Source organism: Aptenodytes forsteri, unplaced genomic scaffold (assembly GCF_000699145.1).
Source record: "Aptenodytes forsteri isolate BGI_AS27 unplaced genomic scaffold, ASM69914v1 Scaffold166, whole genome shotgun sequence".
Taxonomy (NCBI): domain Eukaryota; kingdom Metazoa; phylum Chordata; class Aves; order Sphenisciformes; family Spheniscidae; genus Aptenodytes; species Aptenodytes forsteri.
In genome coordinates this window covers 2,946,949-2,973,023 of record NW_008796110.1, presented here as the reverse complement: position 1 = coordinate 2,973,023, position 26,075 = coordinate 2,946,949, and the positions used below count along the sequence as shown (strand labels likewise).

Below are 26,075 nucleotides of genomic sequence, written 5' to 3'. Positions count from 1 at the left end.
GACCCAGGTGCAGGACCTTGCACTTGGCCTTGTTAAACCCCATGAGGGTCACACGGGCCCACTTCTCCAGCTTGTCCAGGTCCCTCTGGACGGCATCCCATCCCTCAGGCGTGTCAACTGCACCACTCAGCTTGGTGTCATCTGCAAACTTGCTGAGGGTGCACTCGATCCCACTGTCTATGTCATTGATGAAGATATTAAACAGTACCGGTCCCAATACGGACCCCTACGGGACGCCACTTGTCACCAAACTCCATCTGGACATTGAGCCATTGACCACTACTCTCTGGATGCGATCATCTAACCAATTCCTCACCTGAACATCTTCTAAATAATATAGGTTCTCTGTCTCTGTGATTTTAGACTTCCATTCTTAACTATCACCTCAAAACATTACTTCTACAATAAACCTAATTAAAATAGAGCTCTTCAAGAACAAAGCATAAAGACTGATTTTCTTTTAAAGAAATCCTCATCCAGCAAGTCCTTTTTGAAGGTTAAAAGTAAAAAGCCACCTGCTTTTCCTTCCACAGCTAGAATGTGAAAATTGCTTTCTGCTTTCCATAGCAGCATTATAGTTCAGTGATTGAATTAACTTTTCTGCACAAATGAGTCAAACTCTAAACAGAATTGCTGAATTTAAATAACGTCCCAGTGTTACAGGAAACAATACAATAAATGTCACTGCTCTAACTTTTGATTTTTCACAATATGCTTTCCAATGAAGCTACCAATAAAATAATAACAATATAATAATAATAATAATAATAATAATAATAATAATAATAATAGTATAATGAATTATTAAGTTTACATATTGGGGTCAATTTGCCTTTACTAGATAAATTTACTCCACTAATTAACTTTTCTTAAAGAAGGGAAATTTTACCACTGCTAATTTTCACTTGTAATGATCAGGCTTAAAAATATGACACAATGGATGCACAGTTCAGCAAATTTTTATACTATAAAATAAAGATTTTACTTTCATACTAGATTGACTCAATAAAAGCATTGGTTTTAGGCTGATAACTACACAGAACTCCAAACTGCACCTATGGCTTTTTTTTTTTTTTTAATATACTTAGTTTTAATGAAGAGGTATTCCCACTCAGGCTTAACATCACGCGAGGGACCACCAGCAATGGACGGCTATCTGTAAGGATGCTTGTAACACCTCAGAATTGGTGTTTATGAAAACAACAAGGAGAGAGAAGTGATGTTTGGTTTAAATGGAAGTACAGAGTGATGCATCTGTCTGATATGTTTCTTATATCCTTTCAGACTAGTCCTTACTGCTCTTCAAAAATACAATTACTTTAACTTGTTACTTAGTTTTTTATTTCATCTTATAAAAAAACCCACAACTATTTGGTGAAGCAGCTATTTATAAAAGAAATTTATGCAACAAGAGGAATTAACTATTATTGCAAGGACTATCTTAAAAGCAATAAAATTTCAAGTCAAGATCAGTAGAAGGTTACATTAACTACATGGAGAACGCTGATCTCCAAGCTTCTAGGTCCTGACGTCAAATAGTTTGAAATATGAATGTTTTCTAGCTCTGTAACAGTCATTGGAAAGCTAAAGTTTCCTCCACTGTGATGACAGTTTAGGTTCATTCTTCAGGTTATACCTTTCTTTTTATAAATGACATAGCATTTCCACTCTTTTATGGACTGTTACGTCAGTCATTAGCATGCTGAGAAAGTCAGCATCTCTCCACAGTGTACAGATATATTAAAAAACCAACAAAAACCATAAAACCCATAGCTTCACTTACAAATTTATTTTTCAGTCATCATAAGAATTGTTACAAAAGCTTTCCAGATTAGTACTTACTGATGTTGTAGGAAAGCATTTAGTACTTACTGATTAAACGTTTATTTTCATTTTACTGAGGACTTCAGCAGTTCCTAACAAATATGCTTGTATAAATTTTTAAGGTAGAAAGCATCAATCTAATTATGAATCCTCTTTTGGGCAATCACATATGTATTCCTGACTAACATTTAAGTGGAAAACCCACTATCCTGAATCAATAACTTCCCCCTGCAAAGAGATAAAAAGGTTTTTGGCAATGCTGTTGGCAATGAGGGACACTAATTAGAGATTGCCTTCTGTTTCTTATATTTCAATACATTAAAAAAAGGAGAGAGAGATTATTGCAGCGAATTATTCTCTCTTCAAAACTACACCAAACATTAATACTGTTTTCAAGAATTACTGGGGCCATTCAAACCACAAGTGTCTTTGTACTAAAACCAAGCAGTTGAACCAGCTAACTTATCAAATATGTTCAACAAAACACAGGAAGAAAAATAATACAAATGTACACACACTCCTCTGTGTGTATACATATGTACATACATGCACAGATATTGCAAAAGCCCAAAACAAAACCTCTAAAGAATCAAACTGAAGATGTTTTACTGCAGCTTGTTATTTCTAACATGGCGATACACTTAAGAGATACAAACATTCAGTAACTACCAGAAGCATCTGGTTAAACAGATATTTTAATGCCATCATTTGTAAATTGTAGATCAAAGTAACTGTCTTGAGATTTCTTTCCATTAACTATTTATTCAACTTTAATTTTTCATTTCCTTTTTGAAATTTTTGAAACTTTTCTTTATCTTCAATATTTGGTGATAGGAAACAGCGATTATTTAAAAAAAGAAACACATACAAACCACTGTGAACAGAAGGGAAAAGAACATTACTCTCATCTTTAGGCTCCAGAAATGAAATCACTATCTTTGTAACAGTTTTTATTCTGTTCTGCAAAATTTTAAAAATTCTCAATATTTTGATTTGGAAAAAACAAAATGGAACACAATACTTTAAAGAACAAAACTACTGCAGATTTAACTCTGAGTCTGCTTCCTCACAAATAGACCATCAGATAGCACAACCGTCTGTGATTGGTTTGTTCGGCACTCTAAAGTTGGTTTGCTATTACTTACTAAAAATTGACTATTTTAACTGAAGTTGCACACATGCTATAGTTTAATGTTTTTTTCAGCTACATAGTTTTAAACAAATTCTGGGCTAAGAATGTTGATGAATTTGGCTCAAGATCGAATAAAAATTGAAAATAAAAACAAAATACACACAGCAAACACATGGGCTGCAGTCCTTTGGGATAACCCTGCTCAAGTGTGAGTCCTCCACAGATTGCAGGGTAGATCAATCTGCTCATCCGAAGTCTCTTCCCCAGGCTGCAGGGGAATCTCTGCTCCAGCACCTGGAGCACCTCCTCCCCTCCTCTTTCTCTGACCTTGGTGTCACAGGGCTGTTTCTCACACTTTTTTCCCCTCACTCCTCACTGCCATGCAGTGTTTTGCCCTTTCTCAAATATGTTTTCCCAGAGGCGCCGCCATCGTGGCCGAGGGGCTCAGCCGTGCCCTGCGTTGGGTCAGTCGGAGCCGGCTGGAACCGGCTGTGTCTGGCATGGGGCAGCCCCGGCCTCTCCTCACAGAGGCCGCCCTGCAGGCCCCCTGTTACCAACACCTGGGCACCTGCACCCAGCACAGCTTGCTTTCCCATTTTCAATCCTTTTTCATGCTTGGCAGCCCCAAACCCTTCTCCTTAAGCCCCCAGCAACCTAACACCACCCATTCACTACTATCTGGGAATCTCTCTCCAACCTTTGAAAAGCTCCCTCTGGAGTCTTTCTTTGAATTAATACTTTTTAAATATTAAGTATTATTTAAGTATTAACTGTAGCTAAATCACACGACAGTTCCTAAGTATTCAGCTCTAGGGGCAGAATAATTTTTATTACTATTACTTCTAAGCTAGCAGTATACCTTGATTTGCTATACACACAGCAAACGCACACACTTAATTTAGTATTTTATGAATGTTTGCATTTCTAATTAGATGCCAGAACACCTTTTTGTTTCCAGTCTAAATGCATTGAGTTCCTGCAGATACTTTCACTTACCATTATTCCTCATTTACATCTAGGAATATCTGTTGTGTTGTAACATTCATGATGTAAAACAATTGGAATTTGTAATTCTCCACTTTTAGTGGGCTACAGTATTATCAAAACCCAATTATTTTCTGAGAAAAGTGACATCCAACTTTTCCACAGCTTTCTCTAACAACTACCATTTGCTTTTTCAAATCAAAACAGTATTTCATCTTAAAGATTTGCAAATTACTGTTTAGCAAAATAACTTTAGTGTATCCATGACTATGTAGAATATGATAATATTCATTTTAATTTAGTCTCAAGAGGAAAAAAATAAACATGCACTATATTTTGCTATAAAAACAGATGCACGGTTACCGGCTCAGTTCCCAACTTAGTGACTACATCTATTTTTAACTGTTAACATTTGAATTAGATTATCCCATATTCTTCAGACTTGTTTTTTGTTTACATTTCAGAGTTATTTTGGGGAACACTACTGCCTTCTCAACATCAAGTTAGAATGTAGAGCAGAAAGGTTTTCTAGGAGCAAGCCTTGTCACCTGCTGTAATAAACACCAATGAGAATATATTTCGACAGCTACCTGCATGGGAAACACAGAACTGCTCTCCTGCAGACACCAGGGCACTGAGCCCTAGTGCTGCAGATACACTGTTTCTTCTGTTGACATGGTCAACAGCATGTAAAAATGCTGTTGAATTCCCAAAAGCTATTCATTAGCTTGTGAACCCAACTAATCTAATATATTCTTGAAAAATCCTATGTTGTTCTGCGTAACTTAACTATGACTGCTGACTGGACCGGTGGCTGCCTTTAGTACAGCTGACACTTTGTGTACGATAGCCCAGAGAGCAGCACACGCATGTCTTGACTTTTCTGTGGGCAAGAGTTAGACCACACTTTAGCTACAAGTGAGAGCAAAAATTTCCTGTCAGTAGCGTCTTTCATACCGGTATATCTGTTTATCTAGAAGAATACTACGTGCACCGATGGAAGTAATTAAGCATGCCCATGATACAGATTATATCAGTATAGTTCAGTGGAACATACTGAAGCTAGATTTGCACAGACCCCCCAGACGTTCCTCCAACTCATACATTCTAAACTGATTCAAACAAAGGCTGAAGATTGCTCGGTCTTCAACAAGTGAAGCCATTAGTTGAACCTTAGTTGGACTTGGAACTTTTTTTGGGTGTGCCACCATGTTTGCACAGCTTTCAGCTATTTCATTTATCTTTCAAGCTACCTAACTGTAAGCAAACCTCATTCTGGAAGCCATGGTACTGCAGGTATAGCACTGTGCTCTCACAAAGGCATTTACTGCCTTATCTTGAGTGTATCACCTTCAGACTGCTGCTCACAGTTTTTGAGGGAGTAAGATCACACAGATCTGCTTGCAAAAGGTTTTGCAGACAAGCCACTAACTCTTGGTTCTGATTTAATGCTCACTTCTTAAATTTCTGTATTTAGAAGCCAAATTGATGGTTATTGACATTATTCAAGAAACTTGCATGCATAATTAAGACCATAAAAATCAACAGTCGCCATCATAATCTATTTGGTTTTGTTCTGTTAGAAATACATTTAGAAGGGAAAAAAAACCCCAACTTTAAAATGCACAGTAAATTTATAATAAGCAGAAAATACTTTGATTAATTCTGAATCAAATAAGAAATTCTACTGCTTAAAAAAATTCAACAGGGATCTCACCTAGCTGTCTACTTACTGAGCACCTAGTGAAATGGTAGAATCTTCTAGCAAAACTAGCACAATCAGTAAGTGCTCACCTCACAGAGAGAAAAAATGATTCAGTTTTTGCACAGCTTCTACAAGTAACAAATATGCTGGCACTGCATTTATAGCATATCATAACACATTGTCAAAATCTCAAGGAAGAATTGCACGTAGTTACACAGTAATCCTCTCCCACAAGGACAGATGCAGGGCTTTTGTACTTTTTTTTTTTTTTGTACAGGTCCTTTTCCCTGTTTTGTACTGATAGTATTAGCTTGATAAATACCTTCTTCAATTGCTATCTCCACCAGTCTGCCTAAACCGACTCTGATATCCCCTACCTATCTGTTGTTCTGTTTCCTTGATGTTAGCTGAGAATCATGGTCAAAGGATCACCTGAATTTGTTCACTTGTTTCTGGTTGATTTTTAACAAACATAGTAAGAACAGTTCTGTTTGGAGGAGTTTTTAAATCTCTTGAATATAACACATACCAGTTCCTTTGCTTACATACGGAGGCTTGAAGAATTTCACAACGCCGTACAAATTCACTATAGTTCCATCCTTAAGACAATTCAGAGGAGTATACACATATTTTGGTGTAACAGACTGGAAAAGCATGATAAAATTAGGGAACAGAAGAAAAAATTACTCAAACATTCACCCAGAATTTTGTCTTTTAACACCATCCACCTTCAGATATGCTTTATTTCATCTTAAAAAAAAATAATAAAGGTTATCTATTTCTTTCTATCTTACTCACTTTAGACTCTAAAGATAAATATATATATATATATTCACAGGCAATAAAGCACACAAGACTTATTTCCATTTCTTTTTGTGATTGCATCTTCCTTACAATAAACTAACCAGTCAGTTCAAGTAAGTTTCAATACATGAAATAGGTGATTAAAAGTCATTATAATAAAGAACGATGGAAAGTAATTTTTTACTGATTGATTTTAACATGCCCATCCAAAGGGCTTTTTAAAGCACATACATAAATAATTTTGTAATTCTTATCAGCAGTGTCGCTGCACAAAATCACCGTCTTGCGGGGGGGGTTTACCTCTCATAGCCATTGTGTAAGCCTTCCTATTAAAATAGCACACTTCTTGGAGGATTAAAGAAATTAAGGACTACCTTCTACTATTTAAGGACTACTCTCTTCTCATTTCAAGGTTACATTATATGCTGATTAGTCTCTCAAAGAATACAAGTTCTGCTAAGTTGACTGAAAACTGTGGTTTTCAATTACTGTATCAGGGGAAAAAAACTGAAACTCTTCATAAAATTAACACAAGTCAAGCTGTATCATCTTCAGTACTAAATCTTTTACGTTATGATAAAGAACAATAAAATTTCAGACACCAATTTCTATGCCTTTAATGTACTATTTCACATAGAATTTTAATTTAGACACGTAAAGGCTTGTTCCAAATGATAATCAAAAGAAATGTTAAGACTAGTACATGAAGTCTGATTTTAAATCAAAGGAAGTTTCATATTTCCATTTTTTTAAAGTACAAGCATACGATCTTCTTTAGAACTGAAGTTAACTTTCCAGTTCATATTTCCTAAACCAACATGCAGCCTATTTTGAGATCGAGGTGGGAACTATACTGCAAGTATAGAAAAAGTACTACTTTTTCATATTTTATTCTGTTTTCCAGGCATATTATTTGAAAAATCAAAAGCCAAACAAATGACTGTTGGGATAAGAGTGTGGAATTAAAATGAATTAAAATTTAAAAAAAGGAAAGAAAAAGAATTCCACACAGTCTTACTTACAGGCAGTTAGTCTCACGTGGTTTAAAAACATCCTAAATATAAACTCACCACAGATGCAGTTTCTGAAGCAGCAGTTGCTCTTGGTATAGTATAAATCTGAGGAGAAAAATATAGCAAACTCTCCGTTACAAAAGTGAAGGCATTGCAAATATAACAAGATTTGGTAACGTTAAAGCAAATATAACACTGTAAGCAAATACAAAAGAGCACTACAGACACTTTTGCTGTGTGAATCACCTCTGAAACTAGTTAAATTTTATCCTGCAGAAAAAAAGAAAATAGTATTTACTCCAATTAAACTCAGAGAAAAACTACTTTAAATAACATACATTTTCTAAAGTAGAAATGCACTTGGTTGAATATGTCAGGTCACGCTAGTAGAGTCAGCATTTGAAAGTCAGAGGCCACAAATTTAAAACTCTACTTTCTAACAGTGACTTGCTTAACAGAGAACTTAAATGGGTTTAGGTTTTGTACATGTCAATGCTTAGAGCAGGTCTACCCTCAGTGACTTGTTACTCTCCTTTGGGGAAAAAAAAATAATTAAAAAAAAAAAGATCAAGGAAAATTCACCAGAATAGGATAAATTCTCTTTAAAGGTAGTTCCTAAGCTTCTAGAGCCATGCTTACAAGCCAGACTTATCTTCAGTGTAAGGTTTTTTAAAGAACTAATCATGGTGATTTGACATAACGCCAACACACACCCACCCTATAATGAGAAACACAGGGCTCAGCTGCCATCCTGATGCAACACCACAGTCTGTCTGCCAGACACAGGGTCCCATGTCACAGCTGCACATCCCCTCAGCAGTCCAGACTCCCGCTAGGGATCTGGTTTTGCTCTCCACCCTCAACTGCATTCTTGAAGCTAGTTTTACTTCCATTTATTTATTTTAAATAGTCGGGTGAACAGTTATAATTGAGAAAGTGAAGCACACAAAAAATTCAGATTATTTGTATTAATTTTAAGCATTCGATGAGTGTATCAGTAAATTAAGTGCCACAAGCTCCACTGTGTGGTCAGTGATGAGATAGACACCTCCTCAGCACAACCTACACATTGAGTGAGCTGCACATCTTCCTTGGGATTAGACTGCATGTCACGAGGTCCTGCCAATACTCAACTGCGTGCCTCAAATTTAGTGCCTAAAATTTAGGTACATTTAGTCCAGACACATTCACCCAGACTCAGGGCATGGTTTTGCTATCTATTATCTTCAATGGAACATACTTTTTCTACCTACATACCATTGTTATTAACAGATAATGTCATGAAACAGTCCACGCTATAATTTTAATTCATTTTGTTTCTCATTGAGCTGCGTGCCAAGCTTTAATTATCTATAGAGGTCAATTCTGGCAAAAAATACCTTTCTGAAATAAAAAAAATATATATTTTCTTAAATTTAAAGTTATTGTCAGACAACAATTATACAGACAAAAGAAACCTTCTTGACATTGGCACGCTATTTATTTTAGTAAGTCTCTTTTACATGTGATTTTGTGTTTACATTTTTATAATTATTTCTAAGTTTGTTTCAAAATCCGATGGATAGGCTCAAAGGAATCACCATACAGTGTAATGCTATATTGTTCTCCAGTGAAGGTGCTTTTTCCTTTTCACTGACTACAGAATGGAGTTTGCAGCACTGTCATGAGAGTTTAGTACAATGCTATCATCCTTCTTTTTAACAGTAGTAGACAATTACAGTGATCAAAAAAGTGCAACACTTTCTCACCAGAAGCCCATAACTGTTGGGATAATTTTTGTAAGAAATATTAGAAATATCCCACTGACGTGTCCAACAAAGTTTTTAAAACCTTAGTTTCCATTCCACACCCATTCCCTCTCCCCCGCCCCAACTACAGGTTTCCAAATGTAAATTAATATCCTAAATCTTCTGTAATTTTTGTAAGTCCTATAACGTTAAAAAAACTAATGCTTAGGCTTAAAAAGGGTAGCAAATGTTTCTTGAAGAAAAGACACAGTGGCCACAACAAACATGCACTGCTGATGTATTACCACAGACAAATAAAAGCAGCAGCAGAACACTCCCATATCTCAACAGATGGAAGCATTTAAGATGAACAGTACTGATGTGAGAATAGTACAAAAGAACAAGTATTTTCCTCAGAAAAAAGGGGTGTAATTCTCTTTTACAAATTAAGAATCTAGGAATCCATGTATTTCAAAGGCAAAGTATAATGATGTGAGTTAAAGCAGTACAAACTCATAGCCCAGAGAAAAGTAAAAATGACAGACCTAAGACCACTCTTGCACCCTCTGCCTTGTCTGCGTTACTGCATTCTGTTATGCACAAGAATGGCTTAAACAGCTCTAGGGATCTAGCTAAAGCCAACTAAGGTCAAATTTCTGCACTCAACAAGCAGAAATTTACCTGTGAGGCATGAGATAATTTGGGTCTTGCACGGATAGGGGTATTATAAAATTGTATGCGCGCACACACACAAACGTGTTCTGATTGTTTCCTGATGGACATGGCAAAATAATCTGTTGTACTTCACATTCTAACAGATTTTATTGTTTTTTCTACTGTAAAGCAAAATGTTAATGTTGGTATTTGGAAAAAAAAAAGTAAAAAAAGTTGGGTAACCACGTACATAAATGGCAGATCCAGCTTCTTCAGACACCTCCAGGTGGCAACCATGTCTACCATCTTCTCTCAGTGTAGGCGATTTTGCCAACTTAAATCCTGCAACTACGAAGGTGTCCTATGGGGACAGGGTGATAAACAGATGATTACATAGGCTGTATCATGTACTCTATTTTAAGAGTATGTGATGTGAAATTTCACCCTAAAGTCTCAAGACATTCAAGAAACAAAAATCCTGAACAAACTCTGAACACTGCCTTTAAGTTTCTCTATTTAGTTCTTCTACCCACGGAATTCATTTTTCCAACTAATACCAGCAAGTGTTTTTTTTTCAAATTCTGCTAAAATTTTTGCACTCTTGATGCTACTGTGACTGAGTGCTAATTTTGACAAAGGCTAGAGGGGAAGAGTCACACTGAATAAAGCAAAAGAATCATTCCCCTTTGAATATACTGAAGATGGACTCCTTTCTCGGTAAGCTTAACTAAGCTAGAAAAGGAATCACACATTGGATCAGCAGTGACAAAACACACTTTTCTCAGAGCTTATTTCTTACTGAGTTACACCTGCACTTTGAAGAGACTCTCTTTGTAAATATTTTCTGTTTTGGTTGGATCAACATCTTCCAGTTTCTTCCTTAAGGGTCAAATAGATAAGTCAATCAATAGGCAGGTTTCTGGCAGCAAAAGAGACATTACAAACTTCTCTGGCATCACTCCTGAGATTCTGGCACAGGAAGCAATTGCATTTGCAACTGCACTTTCACTTTGGTATAAAGTTTCTCAGACACCACAAAGTGAACAAGAAAAGGATGATTTAAGGGGTAAATGACTTAAGTCCCTGCAGCAGCTCACTTTTTTAGTAGCAACCTTACCAAAAAAACCCCCAAAAACCACCAAACCAAAAAAACAGAAGAAGATAGAAAATACATTTAGGAGACAGAAATGGTAAGAAAGGTATGTGACCAAACAAAGATAATGCTGGGAACTCTGATACAATGTAAAGCTCCTTTATAGACAGCTCCTTTGGTACCAGAACTGTACAGCAGGGCTGTACCGGTGTGATCCATTCCAATAAACATATTAGACTCGGAACCCTATTTCTATTCGACCTTCTACCAAAAGCGCTTCCATAAGCTTTACTGAATGACTTTTGTTCATGTGTTTATTTGATTACAACAAATAAAAGAGTTTTCTGATTAAAGTTGACAGTTTTAGCCAAATACTGCACTATGATGGCTCTTTTTTGCTATTTCAGCAATCTGACAATGCTACTCCAAATGATTTAGGATCCAAAACGTTAATGTTTTGTGCAAGAAAAAGAAAGGCTGCTAGCTTAAGTGACAGTGATATATTTAGTTATTAAGGGATTTGCCAAAAAAAAAAAAAAAAAAAAAAAAAAAATACTGCAGAAAACATAAGTTTAATCAGATAGTTTAATACACAACAAAACTACTTCGGGCATGGTGATTTTCAGGTAGTGTCATAAATGGGAATACAACGTATATTTTGACTAAAAGATAATATGTAAGTCACCTAAGTGTAAGCCATACTCACAGCTAAGTTAAAATGGGTCAAAACAATTAGACAACTCAATATTCCTTGCACCTGGAACATACCGCCCTGCTAACATACATTAAAGTTGTTTTATTCTTTCCAGATACAAACACACACAAACACAAGCTTCAGGAAACTCAGCTATTTTGCAGAAACCAGGTGCTAGCATGTGTCTTTCCTTTCAATGTTGCTGATACTACTCATGGTGTTCCTTCAACAGTGGAATCAACCTTCAGCTGAAAAGCTATGCCCTGCTATACATTATTCCAGTTTCAGCATTTTATTAGATTGCAGGCTGCACAAGACTCTGGGACTTGGTTGCTGAGTCAGGATTGGAGCTCTGTACAGCTGACTTGACTTGTTCTCCTGTGTCAGAAGGAACTTTAGAATTACACAGACTCAAGCCTTTACACAGGTGATAATAAATGGAAACGTTTTTTGTGAATAATATTAGATCACCGGTGATTACTCTCATGTAATATGCAATGTGTAACATGACATTCAGAAAACACCTGTGAAAGGACTGTGTGATTTCAATGAGGAAAAAAGACAGCACTAATCTCAAAATCTAGTTTTACAGGTAGAAAGAATATGTATATTCTCAGATTTGTTACAAATTCACAGTCAACTTTAACAGGTTGTGACTTGCAGTTTCTAAACATGCAAAAAATTTACATAAGGTTTGCACAGTGCTTTGAAATTTAATGCTATATTAGTTTTCAAAATAGATTAGTTTCCATTTCACCTTTAGCTAAGAGTAATTATTAGAAGTTCTCTTATAATTGGCTTGGGAATCAAAGCCATTTACATAAATCGGTGGATTTTCATGTCAACAATAGAGTATTATATTGCATATATAGAAAAACTGTAAGATTTGACAAACATTTTTAAACAGCAAAAAGAAATCCTACTTCCCTCATTCAAAAGAGGTGAGAAATAAAGGAAAGACAGTATTTTCCCTGATGGTTATTCTGTTACAGAACCAGAAGACTCTCAGGAAACAAGAACAACATGGTTATTCACGTTTTTGGGAATAGCCTGCTTGTCCCCTCTCCCCAGGCTAATTAGCTAAAGCTGTTACAGTATGGGAAGTACAATATGGAAATCTACAAAACTGTGAAGTTTGAAATTGTAAGCAGCAAATAAAAAGTATCGGACCTTACTGAAATAATTCTTTAATGGCTAAAACTTTTTTTTTTTTAAAATTAAATCTTTTTCATAACTGCCAAATTGCAACTCTGTTAGTTTCAGAAATCATTCTGTTCCCTCAGATTCAGATTCTTCCAAAATTAAAATCTCATTTGAGACATGTGGAAAGTACCATGAAGATTTGGTTCACTGGGGAAGAGTGAACACTGGTTTTAGTGCACTTTGGCTGTCTAAGGGCTGTTACCTGTGGGTTGTGGTTTCCTACTCAGCTCTTTAGTACTCATCTTCCTATCTTCTAATTGCTACTCAGGGCCTTGTTCAAGACTTGTATTTTTATCAGGACAATAAAACTGATTTGTTCTTTAAATTTAAAAATGATTCTGCAGCTTGTATATTTAGCAAATTAATTCAGGAACTTCCCATCCTGGGCTCACTGTCAAAATTCTGTGGAATCGAGAAATCTGTATAAAGACTGTCACTTCTTATTTTATACGTATCTGACGGTTGTAAAAGATTTTTCTGCCCTAAACAGACTGAACTGATTTTGCTATTCTTCAAGGCATGTTTCTCTCTTTAGCATGGCATATGACAAACATTAAAACAAGGCTTTGATTCACAGCAGAATCCAATGTAAAATTGAATACTCTCTGACATGCACACGCTACCACCCAGCCCAAAGCCCCTCTGCGTTGTTCCCCCAAGCTCACATATATCAAAGGGCTGAAAGGGGCCATGCACCAATTTTGAGGTCAAATTAATAGCACAATCTCTAAACGGGTTCTACTGAAAGGATCGAGGTAATTTTTATTCCTTATGGCTAAATTCATTTGAAAGAATTCTATCTGTGAAATACTTCATTCACAATCACTAGGTGATATTGACTTTTTCTTCACATAACCTATGCTGGTTGGAGGAGAGATACTAGATGTAAATAGAGGAAGATGTCCTACAGAACTTTTGTTGCTCTCACCCAGACTTTTATTTAATAGACTACACACTACAGATAATGTATACTTCCCAAGACCTACCACCATGCTATCTGTCAGAGCAAGCACTTTTTGCTGGAAAATGTTTTTTGACTCACTGATTTCTTCAAAAACAAAGTTTTAACCCATTCAGTTCATGACACAAGCTCGACTATCTGCTAATGGAAGCCATATGGCAAATGATGCCAGAAAAAAATCCTCAAAATACAAGGAATCATATTGCTAAGCAAGACTTCTGAAGTATTTTACAGAGTCATTAAAAATATAGTAAGCATTTTAATATTTAATATTATTGTTAATGCTAAGCAAGACTTCTGAAGTATCTTACAGAGTCATTAAAAATATAGTAAGCATTTTAATATTTAATATTATTGTTAATATTATTTATAATTATTAATTTTTAATAAAATAAATGTGACTGGAAATAAGGCAAGGTAAGAGTGACAAAGAGAGAGAAGGGTCTACAAAGATATATGCCAGCATCTTTCATTTCCATGGGAAGTTTTCACCTATACATGATCCTGCAATTTTATTTTTCTTTTTAAATGCTGCACTAGGTCACAACTATAACTTCAAATACACGTCTTCAACTATTCACTAAACATTTCTAAAACTGGTGGGTTTTTAGCCTTGCTTTTTACAGAGATAAATTTCACTCTCATGTCAGTCTGTCCTACATGTTCTGTAACTTCCAAACCTCTTTACTGACTTCAACTAAAATTTGAAAAGTGATAAAAATCTCAAAACAGTCACATTTCTGTTAAAAAATGAGAAACACTGAACTTTTTCTTATGTCACCTGCTGTTTGAGGATTGTCTATATGATAAAAGCAATAATTAAACATTCAGTTCCTTCTTCTAATCTATACGTATTCATCAAATCTGTATTAGTTTAGTCAGATCAACAATGTTGAAAACACAGGGATTCAAAAGTTTTCAGTGTCTGAATATTTAAAAGCATATAATTATATAAAAACTGTAATATAGGTCACTATACATTATACAAATGCCTCAGCTCTAATTGTAGGTGTAATACTTGAAATTAGCAGCTTTGGTCCCATATATCTCATGAACTGATGCATGCATCTTTGAAGCTGATATAATCCAGGGTGTAAGCTACTATCCAGAAACAGCAAGATCACTCTCAAGGAATGTAAATAGCTCTTTCCCTCTTAACGAACAAACAAACAAAGAACCAAGCAAAAGTCATTATTTAACATTAGGTAGAATTACATAAAAAGAATACTCATGCCTGAACTGAAATTAAAATGTTCCATAAATTCAGAGCAACTTAGACTATAAGTGGTATTTTTATGTCATGCCCTAACATCTGCTATAATTTTTACCCTTTTTCAACATACAGATCACCAGAGTTCAGGTGTACTAGTCCATTTGAGCTGAAAAACCCTGACAGAATTCTAACTAAGCCATTGCTATTTCCATATTTGAGAAAGCTCTTAACTTTTGTGCATAGCAAATATTTCTAAGAATGTGAAAACAAAGCCCTATTTTCTTCACTAAATAACTTTCCATCTTTTTGGAGAAAGACTTTTTATCAAGGCCCGTAGTGACAGGACAAGGGGCAATGGTTTTAAACTGAAAGAGGGTAGGTTTAGATTGGACATAAGGAAGAAATTCTTTATGTTGAGGACAGTGAGACACTGGAACAAGTTGCCCAGAGAGGTGGTAGATGCCCCATACCTGGAAGTGTTCAAGGCCAGGTTAAACAGGGTTTTGGAGCAACCTGATGTAGTGAAAGATGTCCCTGCCCATGGCAAGGGGGTTGGAACTTGATGATCTTTAAAGGTCCCTTCCAGCCCAAACCACTCTATGATTTAGTGTGAATTTATATGGCAAATGAAAAAGCACTAACATGAGCTCATAACGTATTGTACACTAATTTTAATTTGATATCTGGCTAATATTGAAGTTTCAGCAAACTGACAGGCAATCTAATAAAAAAATATTAAGTTGAGATAGTTGTTTTCAGCTTGTTTTCTTTCTTTAGTTGCAACACTGTCTCACAAACCCATAGGCTGACTTGCTAATGTCCTTTACCGTGGAGCTAATCAAACCAAGCTTGCATCTCTGATGAAGCAAGACACCAGCACCGAGCCAATACGGAAAACCGTGTTTGAATTAATTTAAAAAAAAAACAAAAACAAAAACAAACTCTTAAGTGTAACTGTCTTTTAAATCAATTTAATTCTAAAATCTATCTTATCAAATGGCAATAGACATTCAAATTATGAACATAAATGGATGACTTCTCTATCATCCATATTCATAATCCTTTACTTGCTAGGTAAACAGCACTGACAAAAAGAATTGTTTTATTGCAATATCATTGTTAGAAAGAATTTACATAAGCAAATACTTTTCATTTTTTCCTAGTTCATATTTATAGATTTGAACTGATTGAATATTTCTAATTTTGGTGATAGCTACACAAAGACAAGATAAGATTTGTGGAAAACAATTCCTAAAATAAAATAAAAAAAAAAATTTTACCCCATGTTGTATAACTTTTGCACAATCCTCTGCCATTTTTCCATATATTAGAATATTGATGCTGTTGATCTGTGAACACGAGTTATCCAAATCTACAGAAAAAAAAGCATAAGTGATTCCAATCACCATACCTTCTCCAAAACAAAACAGCAATGGGAAGAGAGTTCCAAAATAAGTTAATCTACAGAGTGTAACACTTTTAATTCCAATTAATCTACAAACAGAAAATCCTTTCAAGTAGCTATACAACTGCTTTTATGTGCTAACTATAGGTATATCAAGTAGAATATTCTTTATAAGAGGACCATTTAAAATGTGCACATGTTTTACATCAGTGTACATTAAACAGAAATGACAAAGATTTCCACTTGGACAATTCAGTGTACAGTGCTAGAGAGGAAATATTATCCAGTCACATTTGATTTTTCACATTAACACAGATCATATTGTAGAACTTTATAAACTGTAGGTATTCCAGGACACAGACATATCAATAAGTAGCCTTCCAGGAGCACTGAAGCAGAGAGTACATTCTTATTTTAAAAGTTTTCTACTTTTTACTGTTTCAGAAACAATGCTAATGATTTAGATGCGCAAACTTATTTTTTGAGGCTGTGGAGAATGTGCAGAAACTCTCGGCCCTCCTGAACAGCCACGTGAAATTAGCAAGACTGAAGGAAGTTTTGCATCCCTCTTTGTGAGCCCTAAAGCCAGCAGGGAAACTGACTCAGGTCCCATCAACTTCATTCACCTCTGCTAACACCAGTCACAAGCAGTATCACCAGGTAGGATCTGCAACCCTCAGCCTGCTGTTCGGTCACAGTCACAGAATTTGTAGAATCAGGAGGGCTCAGAGGAAGCAAGTGTTGGTTCTCTAACCAGTGTAAGGAAGGAGCTGAGAAGGAAATGGAAAGAAATGGAAAGTTCCTTGAATCCAACAGACTCCTGACTAATGACATCCTCCTCCTTCCTGGCTGGAGGGGGTGATGAGCTTTGGACTTAAAAGGGACATATTTTTTAGTATCATTTATTATATGATGAACAACTTAAGTCTTTCAATGTGTTAATATGTCTACTAACATTCGAATACGTGAGTAATCAGATGAAAGTGCATTTTTTAACTGTTTAGATTAAAACATAATAAAATACAAATATTTTGCTGCTAATCAACATACTGACCTATACCAAATGTGCACTTACATAGTATATACTATGTATATTATATGGTAACTATTAAATGTGCATTTTTCTTAGTCCTTCGTTATGATAAGCAGTTTAAAAATACACTATTAAAGCTGTACATATAGCTAATGCATTTCCAGGACAGTATTTTAACAGATTCTGCAACAAGAAGTCTACTGAAATATAAAGACTGTATTGTTTCCATTAACTTACCTGGCATAAGTTTAAAATAATCTACTTTTGTAGAGAACAAACACTTTTAGAGAGCATTTTAAATATAACATTTTACTGAACACTAAAAAAGCAGATACTAGTGATGTAATAGCATGATGTCAAAAAAGTGTCAAGAAGTTCAACAAAATAAATGTAAAATGTATACTTAAATGTAGTACCTTGAAGGACAACCTTGAAAAAGTCTGTCCCATCTCTGAGTTTCGTTAATGGGTAGGAAAGAATAACTAGCCCCTAAAATGTAAAAAGAAAAAAAATATTATGAAGACTATACAACTCTAAGTTACTGAAACACTGATAACAGCTGAAACATCTGTAAGCTAAAAAAAGGTAGAATTGAAATGATAAGTGCAAATTACCATCTGAATTCTTAAAAAAAATTAATAAAAGCTGCTAAAGACAGCATTGAAAAGCAATATTCTTGGGATACAACAAAGGAAATATTACATGTCAATAGTACTTATATGCTACTGACTAGATGATAAGCTTAGACTAAACAATGAAATAGTAGCTATGGAAGTACCTTTTACTAGTTACAATAATAGCACAAAGGCTACAGTTTTAGCACAAAACCTGAAAGGCGGCTAAAAAGGTAGGGTGATCAAAATCTTAAAAGATACAGCAATTTCTCCAAAAATATTGGCAAAGGATTACAACATAAATATCAAAACAAAATCACAGTCAAGAGATGAGACATATATGAAGTTAAACAATCTTCTGTGAAAAATTAAAAAAAACTGTACAGCTGGAAGAACAGTATTACAAAGTTTTGAAACTGTAGTGACCTATTAATTTTTTCAATAATACAAATGCTCTAAAAGATGCAAAGGTTCTATTAATTATGTAAAAATACTCTTTTATAGTGAAGTTGAAGTTACAGTGAAGCAAAAATCACACACCAGCAACTTCAGTGATGTTAACATCTCTTTGGAACAAATGTGTTTTGTTAGAAAGATGATATCTCATCAAAAAAGGTTGTCCTTCAACAGTAGCAAAAATGTCAGTCAAATGTATTCTTCCAGAGTATGGCAGGTAAAGCATTGTATTCTTCTCAATGTTAGAAACACAGAAATTGGTTCAATAAAGAAAAAATACAAAAATTTGAAAACAGACTCTATAAAGTGTTTAAGAGAACTACACAAACAGCACAGGAAATAAAATAAAAGGTTTCTTGTAAAACACAGCAGGGGCAATCTGTCTATAAATACACAAAAGCAATAGTAAGAGGATAGTCAGGTAAATCATAATGATTTTACAGTACACATATTCAGTGGGAAGCTTGACTTAAATGTTAGTAAACACTTCTTAAACCAATTGGGATAAAATACTATGAATTGTTACTGTAGAGGCTTTTCAGAGTAAAATTAGTCCTACAACATGTTATCTGAGGAGGAATCCAAATCAAATTCAACAATTTATTTTACTATCTCTTTTATAAATAAATACTGAGGCTCCACAAATCATCCTTTTCCAACCCAAAGTATATTTTAATTTATTACACTAAAAAAATAGCCACGTTGAATTAGATTTAACATGTACCATATTGCTTTATTGCTTTTGAGACAGTAGTAATGCTTCATTTCAGACCAAAATGAAGGTCAAAAATCTTTTACCACATGTTTTTAACAGGTAAGTTCCCACTTTTCACAGGGAAGACTAATGAGTTTTATAAGGACACTTAAGTATCAAATACTTATTTTAACAATCAGCATCTGCAAAATAGTGTTCTGAGATTTGTCTATGAATTCTTACAGAAAGGTTTGCCACTTGTTTTCAAAATTACTACTTTGTTTAAAATTTCAAGTATTATATATAATTGTTCTTGCCGAGATTGTTTGTCTTGAACTGTACTCACAGGTAAATAAAATACTATAGAATTTTTCTTGTAATAAAGTCTTTGCATTGAAAGAAAGTCACCTCAGGAACACTCCATATTTACATGTGTATTTTTTTCTTACTAAAGAAGTTTCAATCCGCACAAGCATGCTATTTAAAAGCAGAATACATTGATGAGATAGAGACTGCTTTCTGACCATTTTTAGTTTTTATTTTTCCTTTAACATCCCCATATCTTCCAATGAGTTTTCAAATTCTGGGACCACATTCTTCACTATAATAGTCTGGCCCCACCACTTTCCTTTGTATCCCAAACACCTATGCTCTAGTTGTCTTCCTCAGCAGAAACACTACCCACTGCTTTCTCAACATGCCTGAAACTCTTGGGCTCCAAATTTCAACAAAACCCACCTTCGCAAAACCTGCTCAAATTCACTCTTCCCCACAAATCCTGCACTGCTTATTGAGCCCACAGACAAACTTCTTTCAAAACCCTCCCCATTCCATATGCCACTAGACTCGCTCTCAAACTGACTATGTGCAATTCCTCTAGTGAATGTCTCCTTCCTTGCCGCAGCCTCATTCCTCAGTCTGGTCCAACAGCTGATTTGGCAGCTGATTTTCAGGTTTGGTTCAGCTTTGCCACTGCAAAATCCAGAGGATGATGAATTAATGGGAGAAGGCATCAGGTTCAGTTCATGGACATTATGACTGAGGATGTATGGACATCGCTTGTGCTGTGTTACGAGAAATTTAAATTAAAATTTCTATTGTTCAGAGGGATGCCACAAAACAAAAAAGTTCCAGAAGAATGAAAAGACTGAGGCACACAAGCCAGACAGAAGCATCCTGCAAGTTTTTTGTTGCTTTTTCCCAGAACACACTTCATAAAAATCCTCCTCTGCCCTTCCTCCTCAAAGCAGGACCTGATCCCTATTTTGGCAGGTCTAGACTGACAGTGTGCTGTGCCACCGCTAAGATAAACTAACATCAGTGCATTCTAAGGTTCGCTTCAAGCTCAGCCTGCAGAACTGGATTTTCCTACATATTTAATGGTGCATTAGCACCAGCTTTATCAGCTCTCCAGTTGCACTGTTTTTATGCCAAGCTGTTTCAGTCACCTACTAATCCATGTTGGCAGCAGCATGAAGTTCTCTTAACATAAGGCAGGAATCTGAGAAAGAGATTCTATACGCTTTCTCTTTCAGCAATCAGCTATAACTCTGCATGTATGCTTTAAATCATAGACTGGTAATAATTGTTCTGCTTTCCTAATGGAAACATTTATTTTGGCAGAAACATCTTCTAATTTATAATCCGTTTTTGTCTGCTTCAACATTTCCTTTGCGAACAAGAATCCTTGTTCTTCCACATAAGGGGTGTTTGCAGACACAGCTCGTAAAAGCAGGAAACCCTATATGCCCTGCGGGTGAACAGGGACAGAAAACTGCACCCTGAGGAATAAAAACCCGGTTTATAAGCAGCATTGGTTATTGATGTTTCCATTTGTTCCTTTACAAGACTTAAGGGAGGCTGGCTCATTCTCAATCAAATCGCCTCCTATCACACTCTACTGCTGCCTGCTTCCAAAAAGGGCAGTTTTGCTCCTTTGCTTTACCTAATTGCACTACTCCTGGCACCTCTTTGACGCCATAATGAACCAGTCCAGAGAGTGAGAGCAGCAGCAAACTACTCCTTCTCCATCAATATGGATAATCTTCTGCCAGTTTATTTCTCATGAATGGACACAATCACAGGGTCAGATAAGCACTAGAGCTGGAACTGGGAATATACAGCTGGGGAAGCAGAAATGTTTTTTGATACAGAAAACCATTAGGCCAGTGCAGCTCATATTTTTTAAATATTTGTGCCATTTTTAAAGGATTCAAGCCACCTAAGGTTTTCTACAGAATTAGCTTGCTTCCCTTCCCGCCTCCCCCTTTCTTTTTGGCAACAGACTGAAGGCAAGCCTGGGATGACGTTGATTTACTGCCACTTAAGCATCAGGGATTATTAGAAGGATTTTCAGAACCATTCACAAAAAAGTTAAACAGGTTAAAAAAGAAAACCCTCGAGAATTGGCACTGCATTTTACAGACTGTACTTGTCTTTGGGATGAAAAAATATTTCTGCATTTCACTAGTACACTAGGATTGTACTTCCAATCTGAAATATATTTGGGACTACTGTAAAATATAAATGCACAATTGGTAATGATAAAAAACCTAATTGTGTCTTGATGCAGGTAGTTGCTATAGAGTCCTCTTTTCATAAAACTGACTCTTGCATTGCTTCATACAAGAAAGAAAAACTGCTTTAGAAGTCATTGCTCTGAAATCTGATCTTTAACAGGATGGTGGTGCTTATTACTATTTTTTTAAAAACAAAATACCACTTAACCTCACCCAATCCCTCCATTTTCAGCACAGCCTTCTGCATATTAATGTTTTTAAATGGGTCCACAGTTCAGAAATTAAGAAAACCTCTTATAAAATTTAAGTCTGACAGTGTAAAAGGAAGGGGCAGAACTGTGAATCAATGAACTCAATAGCAACATGCAACAAAGTTCAACAGGGTCATAATTTTGCATTGCTTAAAGATCTGCAACAGATGCACACAAAGACACACAGCTGCAGCAAGTCACCAACTGAGCTGGAGTATGGAGGTCCCTTATAAATATACCAGGAGCTATTTCAAAGTAAGCCAAAATTCTTTTATTAGTAAGTTACCTGAAAGTATTTGTTGGTATGGTCAAAGCCTTCTTGCAAATTTTTCAAATCCTCCTTCTGCAAATGGCTTGGTAGTGGAATCTCAGATTTTCCTTTAATGATCTTCAGCAATTGAACAGGCATAGCTGCTTTATCTAAACAAAAATGATAAATAGACTCCTGAAACTACTGCTTGTTCAAATTAAGAGTTACTAGAAGTTGCAATTTACTCAGAACAGGAGTATTTATCTATCTATTTCATAACAAGAAAGTTTAATTACGTAAGACTAAAAATCTTCAGAGGGATTGGCCTCATCTCTTAGTACCATGAATAGCGGGAAGAGAGAAAGTAGTATTTTCTTGGCAATAGACAGCCACCCAAATTACTTTATTTTGCAAACATTCCAAAACACTGCAAATGGCAACAAAATATTACTTTATATATGAATGCAAAGGGTAATGTAAACAATGTATTTTATGTACAGAAATGCATATTAAAAACCAAGCAGAGACTTTGAATGACTCCTTCCCCAGCACAGGTCATGGATAAACAGTCTCTATATTCAGTTGTTTCCCTGTAAGACAATTTGACTGCATCAAAGTAAAATGTCTGTCATTTTAACTTATAATGAACAAAAATGCTATGTACAGATTAAAAAATTTTGATCAATGTATCAAGTAAAGAAAAAATAATAAAGAAAATAAGATAGGCATCTATAAATGCTAAACACTGACTGCACTGGGAAAAAGCTAAGAAATGTATGACTTGTCTATTGTTTGTTCTCGCTGTGCTAAATGTCAATGAAATAAATTCTTGGTGACATCACTTATACTGAGAATAGGGGAGAGGAAGAGTAGTCTATTATAGTGAAGCTACACATATGACAAATATAAGAAAGTGATCTAGCAATAAGTAGTTATTGCTATATTTTCTCATTACATGGTCATCTCATTCTTGGGGTATCTTTGGTTTTTTGCTGTACAATTTTTCTTTAAATCGGGTATCTACAGAAAACTCACAGCATTATCAATCTTCTGTTTTCAGTAAGTTTTAATAAACTAAGCAAAAAATGCTTTCTATTTTCTAAAAACCCAGGTGGCAGTATTATAGGCACAGTCCTAATTTCAGACAGAGTTTTAGCACTTTTCATATGACGGCGAAGAACAAAAAAAAAGCATTACCTATACTTTCAAATGGACATAAAAACTTGGTATTCTACTAAATAAAAGCTTAAACTACATTTTAATTTCAGTTCAGAAGTGCTTTTTCAGTGCTAGGCAGACTGAATTCTTACAAAATATTCACTTACAATTAAATGGAAACGGGAAGCCATTGCGAAATGTAAAGACCACTGGATTATAAGTTATAAACATAAGTCAATGCATATAGGTGCAGACACTCAGCAATATTATAGATATTCTTTAAAAAAAAAATACCTTATTCTTCAGAAGAATCAAAATTCCACCTTACTGTCACTCCAGTATCCAAAGATATCCGACTTCACTTATTACTTATGACTATTTCTCTAGATGTTAATGACCATCCTTTCTCCTTCCCCATTTTCCAGGAAACTCCCCAGCAATGTTATTCTTGTCTAACAGATACTATCAAAAATTCACATTCACTAATGAGAATTGTATAAAATAAAATACTTTGGTTCAAGCATCTCTTGAAGTCAGCCAAAATGACTATACGTAGGATAACTGGCTTTTGTTTTTCTCCTAGCCTCCAACTTGCATACCTCTCTCTTGTCGCTTGTCCCAGACTGCACCTTTTACTTTCTCATATACAGTAGCAGTGAAAAGTTGGCCATAATATATATTAATTTTAAATCTGCAATTCTTAGAAGACTAGTTAACCTTTCACTCGCAATATCAACTTTTTTTTTAACATTTAACGAGTTAAAAAGCAGTAATAGCAAAAGAACCTCTGGTTTCTTAAGCTACTGTATCTAGGCAATAAAGTATGCATTTAAAAGCAAAATACATTCCAGCAAGTCTGATAAATATCATATCTCAAACAGGAAAAACATTAATGCCTGACTTGAGGGTCGTCTTATAAATTGTAGCTTAGACTTTGAAAACCAGTCCTCATCTACTCCAAAATACTAAGCAGCCCCAAGAACTTGGGAGCAGGAGAATAACAAGACCATACTGCCATGCATCTTCCCTGCTTACAACATATATTCCCCTACTTTACAACATAAGTCAACAGGCAACTTGTTTCTCTGTAACTTCCCTCCCAGTGTGCATGAAATAAGGAGGCCTTACAACATTCAGAAGACACAGAGGCTCCAGGAGGCACCGCTACTCAAAACGCCATAGATTTTGAGCAACAGACAAATTTATTCATCAGTATTTGTTAAGCTAAGAGCTTGACTACTAAGAAGAGATGACTCAAAAAGTTAATTACCTGGGCTACGTGCAGGAAGAATTTATATAGGGACAGGTAACTGGACAAGAATTAGCTACAGTTAAAAATTACCAACCTTCGCTTCAGTAATTATCTGTTTACAATGTTAACCTGTCCCAATTGCAAAGTAGAACGCGTTAACTTACACCTCAAACAAACAAATGACAAATTTAAACCTAATTACTTAAGCTTTTGAGAGTCTTTTGCCTCATAAAGAATTTTACTCTTCTGAAAGGAACCTAGAAGACACAAACAAGATCAACAACTACCTGGAACGGACAGCAGGGCAGGAGCTTCAACACATCATAAACCAGAAACAAAATCTCACTCTTTTACTGGGGTAAAACTGAAGTATTATCAAATGTCAGTTACTTGATATGAAACAGTAGATACTAAATTCTTACAAGGGTTCACAAATCTCAATACCCTTCTCCTTCATAACATCCGGTGGCCAAGGAGCTAGAAATACATAACAACATCCACAAAACTCACCAGTAATGGTGTTGACCAATTTTGGTTTCAATGCTGGTGCTTTTTTTTTTTTTTTTTTGGGGGGGGGGGCCTCAACACATTGATCAAGGGTGAAGTATCAACATGAATGACACATTGTTCAGTCCTGCTGCAACCTCACCAGTGAGCTGTAAGAAACATTGGACAAGAGTTCTACCTTCTGACTGTCTGTGCTATTGTTGTGGGTTGACCCTGGCCAGCCCATAGGCACCCACAGAGCCATTCACTCATCTCCCCACAGCGGGACAGGGGAGAGAATAGGAATAGTAAAAGCAAAAAAAATCATGGGTCGAGATAAAGACAGTTTAGTAAGTGAAGGAAAGAGGAGGGGAAAAAAATACCCCCCAGAAAACACAAAACAAGCGATGCAAAGGCAATCACTCACCACCTCCCACAAGCAGACCAGTGGGAGCCCTGACAGTCTCTGACCAACAGCTCCCTTGGAAGACCCAGTTTTTATTGTTCAGCGTGACTCTATGGTATGGAATGTCCTTTTGGCCAATTAATGTCAGCTGTCCCAGCTGTGTTGCCTCTGAACTTCTTGTCCAACCTCAGCCTACTCACTGGGGGAAGCTGAGGGAGAAAGAGAGAAAGCCTTGAGCCTGTGCAAGCACTGTTCAGCCACAGCTGAAATACTGGGGTGTTATCAACACTGGTTTAGTCACAAATCCAAAACACAGCACTATGCATGCTGCTGTGAAGATGGTTAACTCCATCCCAGGCAGACCCAGTATATATATCTCTAAAATAGAATCATAGAATCATAGAATCATTGAGGTTGGAAAAGACCTCTAAGATCATCGAGTCCAACCATCAACCCAACACCACCACCCACTAAACCATGTCCCTAAGCGCCTCATCTACACGTCTTTTGAATACTTCCAGGGATGGGGACTCAACCACTTCCC

The 26,075-nt window shown here is 35.8% G+C and overlaps 1 protein-coding gene across 2 annotated transcripts in view; it reads right to left on the bottom strand.

The window, feature by feature from the left end:
• POT1 (protection of telomeres 1) overlaps window positions 1-22,391 on the bottom strand; it is a 70,026-nt gene extending 47,635 nt beyond the window's left edge. The window contains exons 1-7 of one of the 2 annotated variants that reach the window (XM_019474056.1): window positions 22,266-22,391; window positions 17,862-17,934; window positions 17,039-17,182; window positions 16,288-16,379; window positions 10,094-10,204; window positions 7,520-7,567; window positions 6,175-6,289 (exon numbers count right to left, since the gene is read on the bottom strand). In XM_019474056.1, coding sequence (XP_019329601.1) covers window positions 6,175-6,289; window positions 7,520-7,567; window positions 10,094-10,204; window positions 16,288-16,379; window positions 17,039-17,182; window positions 17,862-17,934; window positions 22,266-22,388 — 706 coding nt within the window. In that variant the 5' untranslated portion in view covers window positions 22,389-22,391. The remainder of the gene's footprint in view (window positions 1-6,174; window positions 6,290-7,519; window positions 7,568-10,093; window positions 10,205-16,287; window positions 16,380-17,038; window positions 17,183-17,861; window positions 17,935-22,265) is intronic. The other variant, XM_009286788.2, reaches the window with a different exon arrangement.
• Between the last annotated feature and the right edge of the window lie 3,684 nt (window positions 22,392-26,075).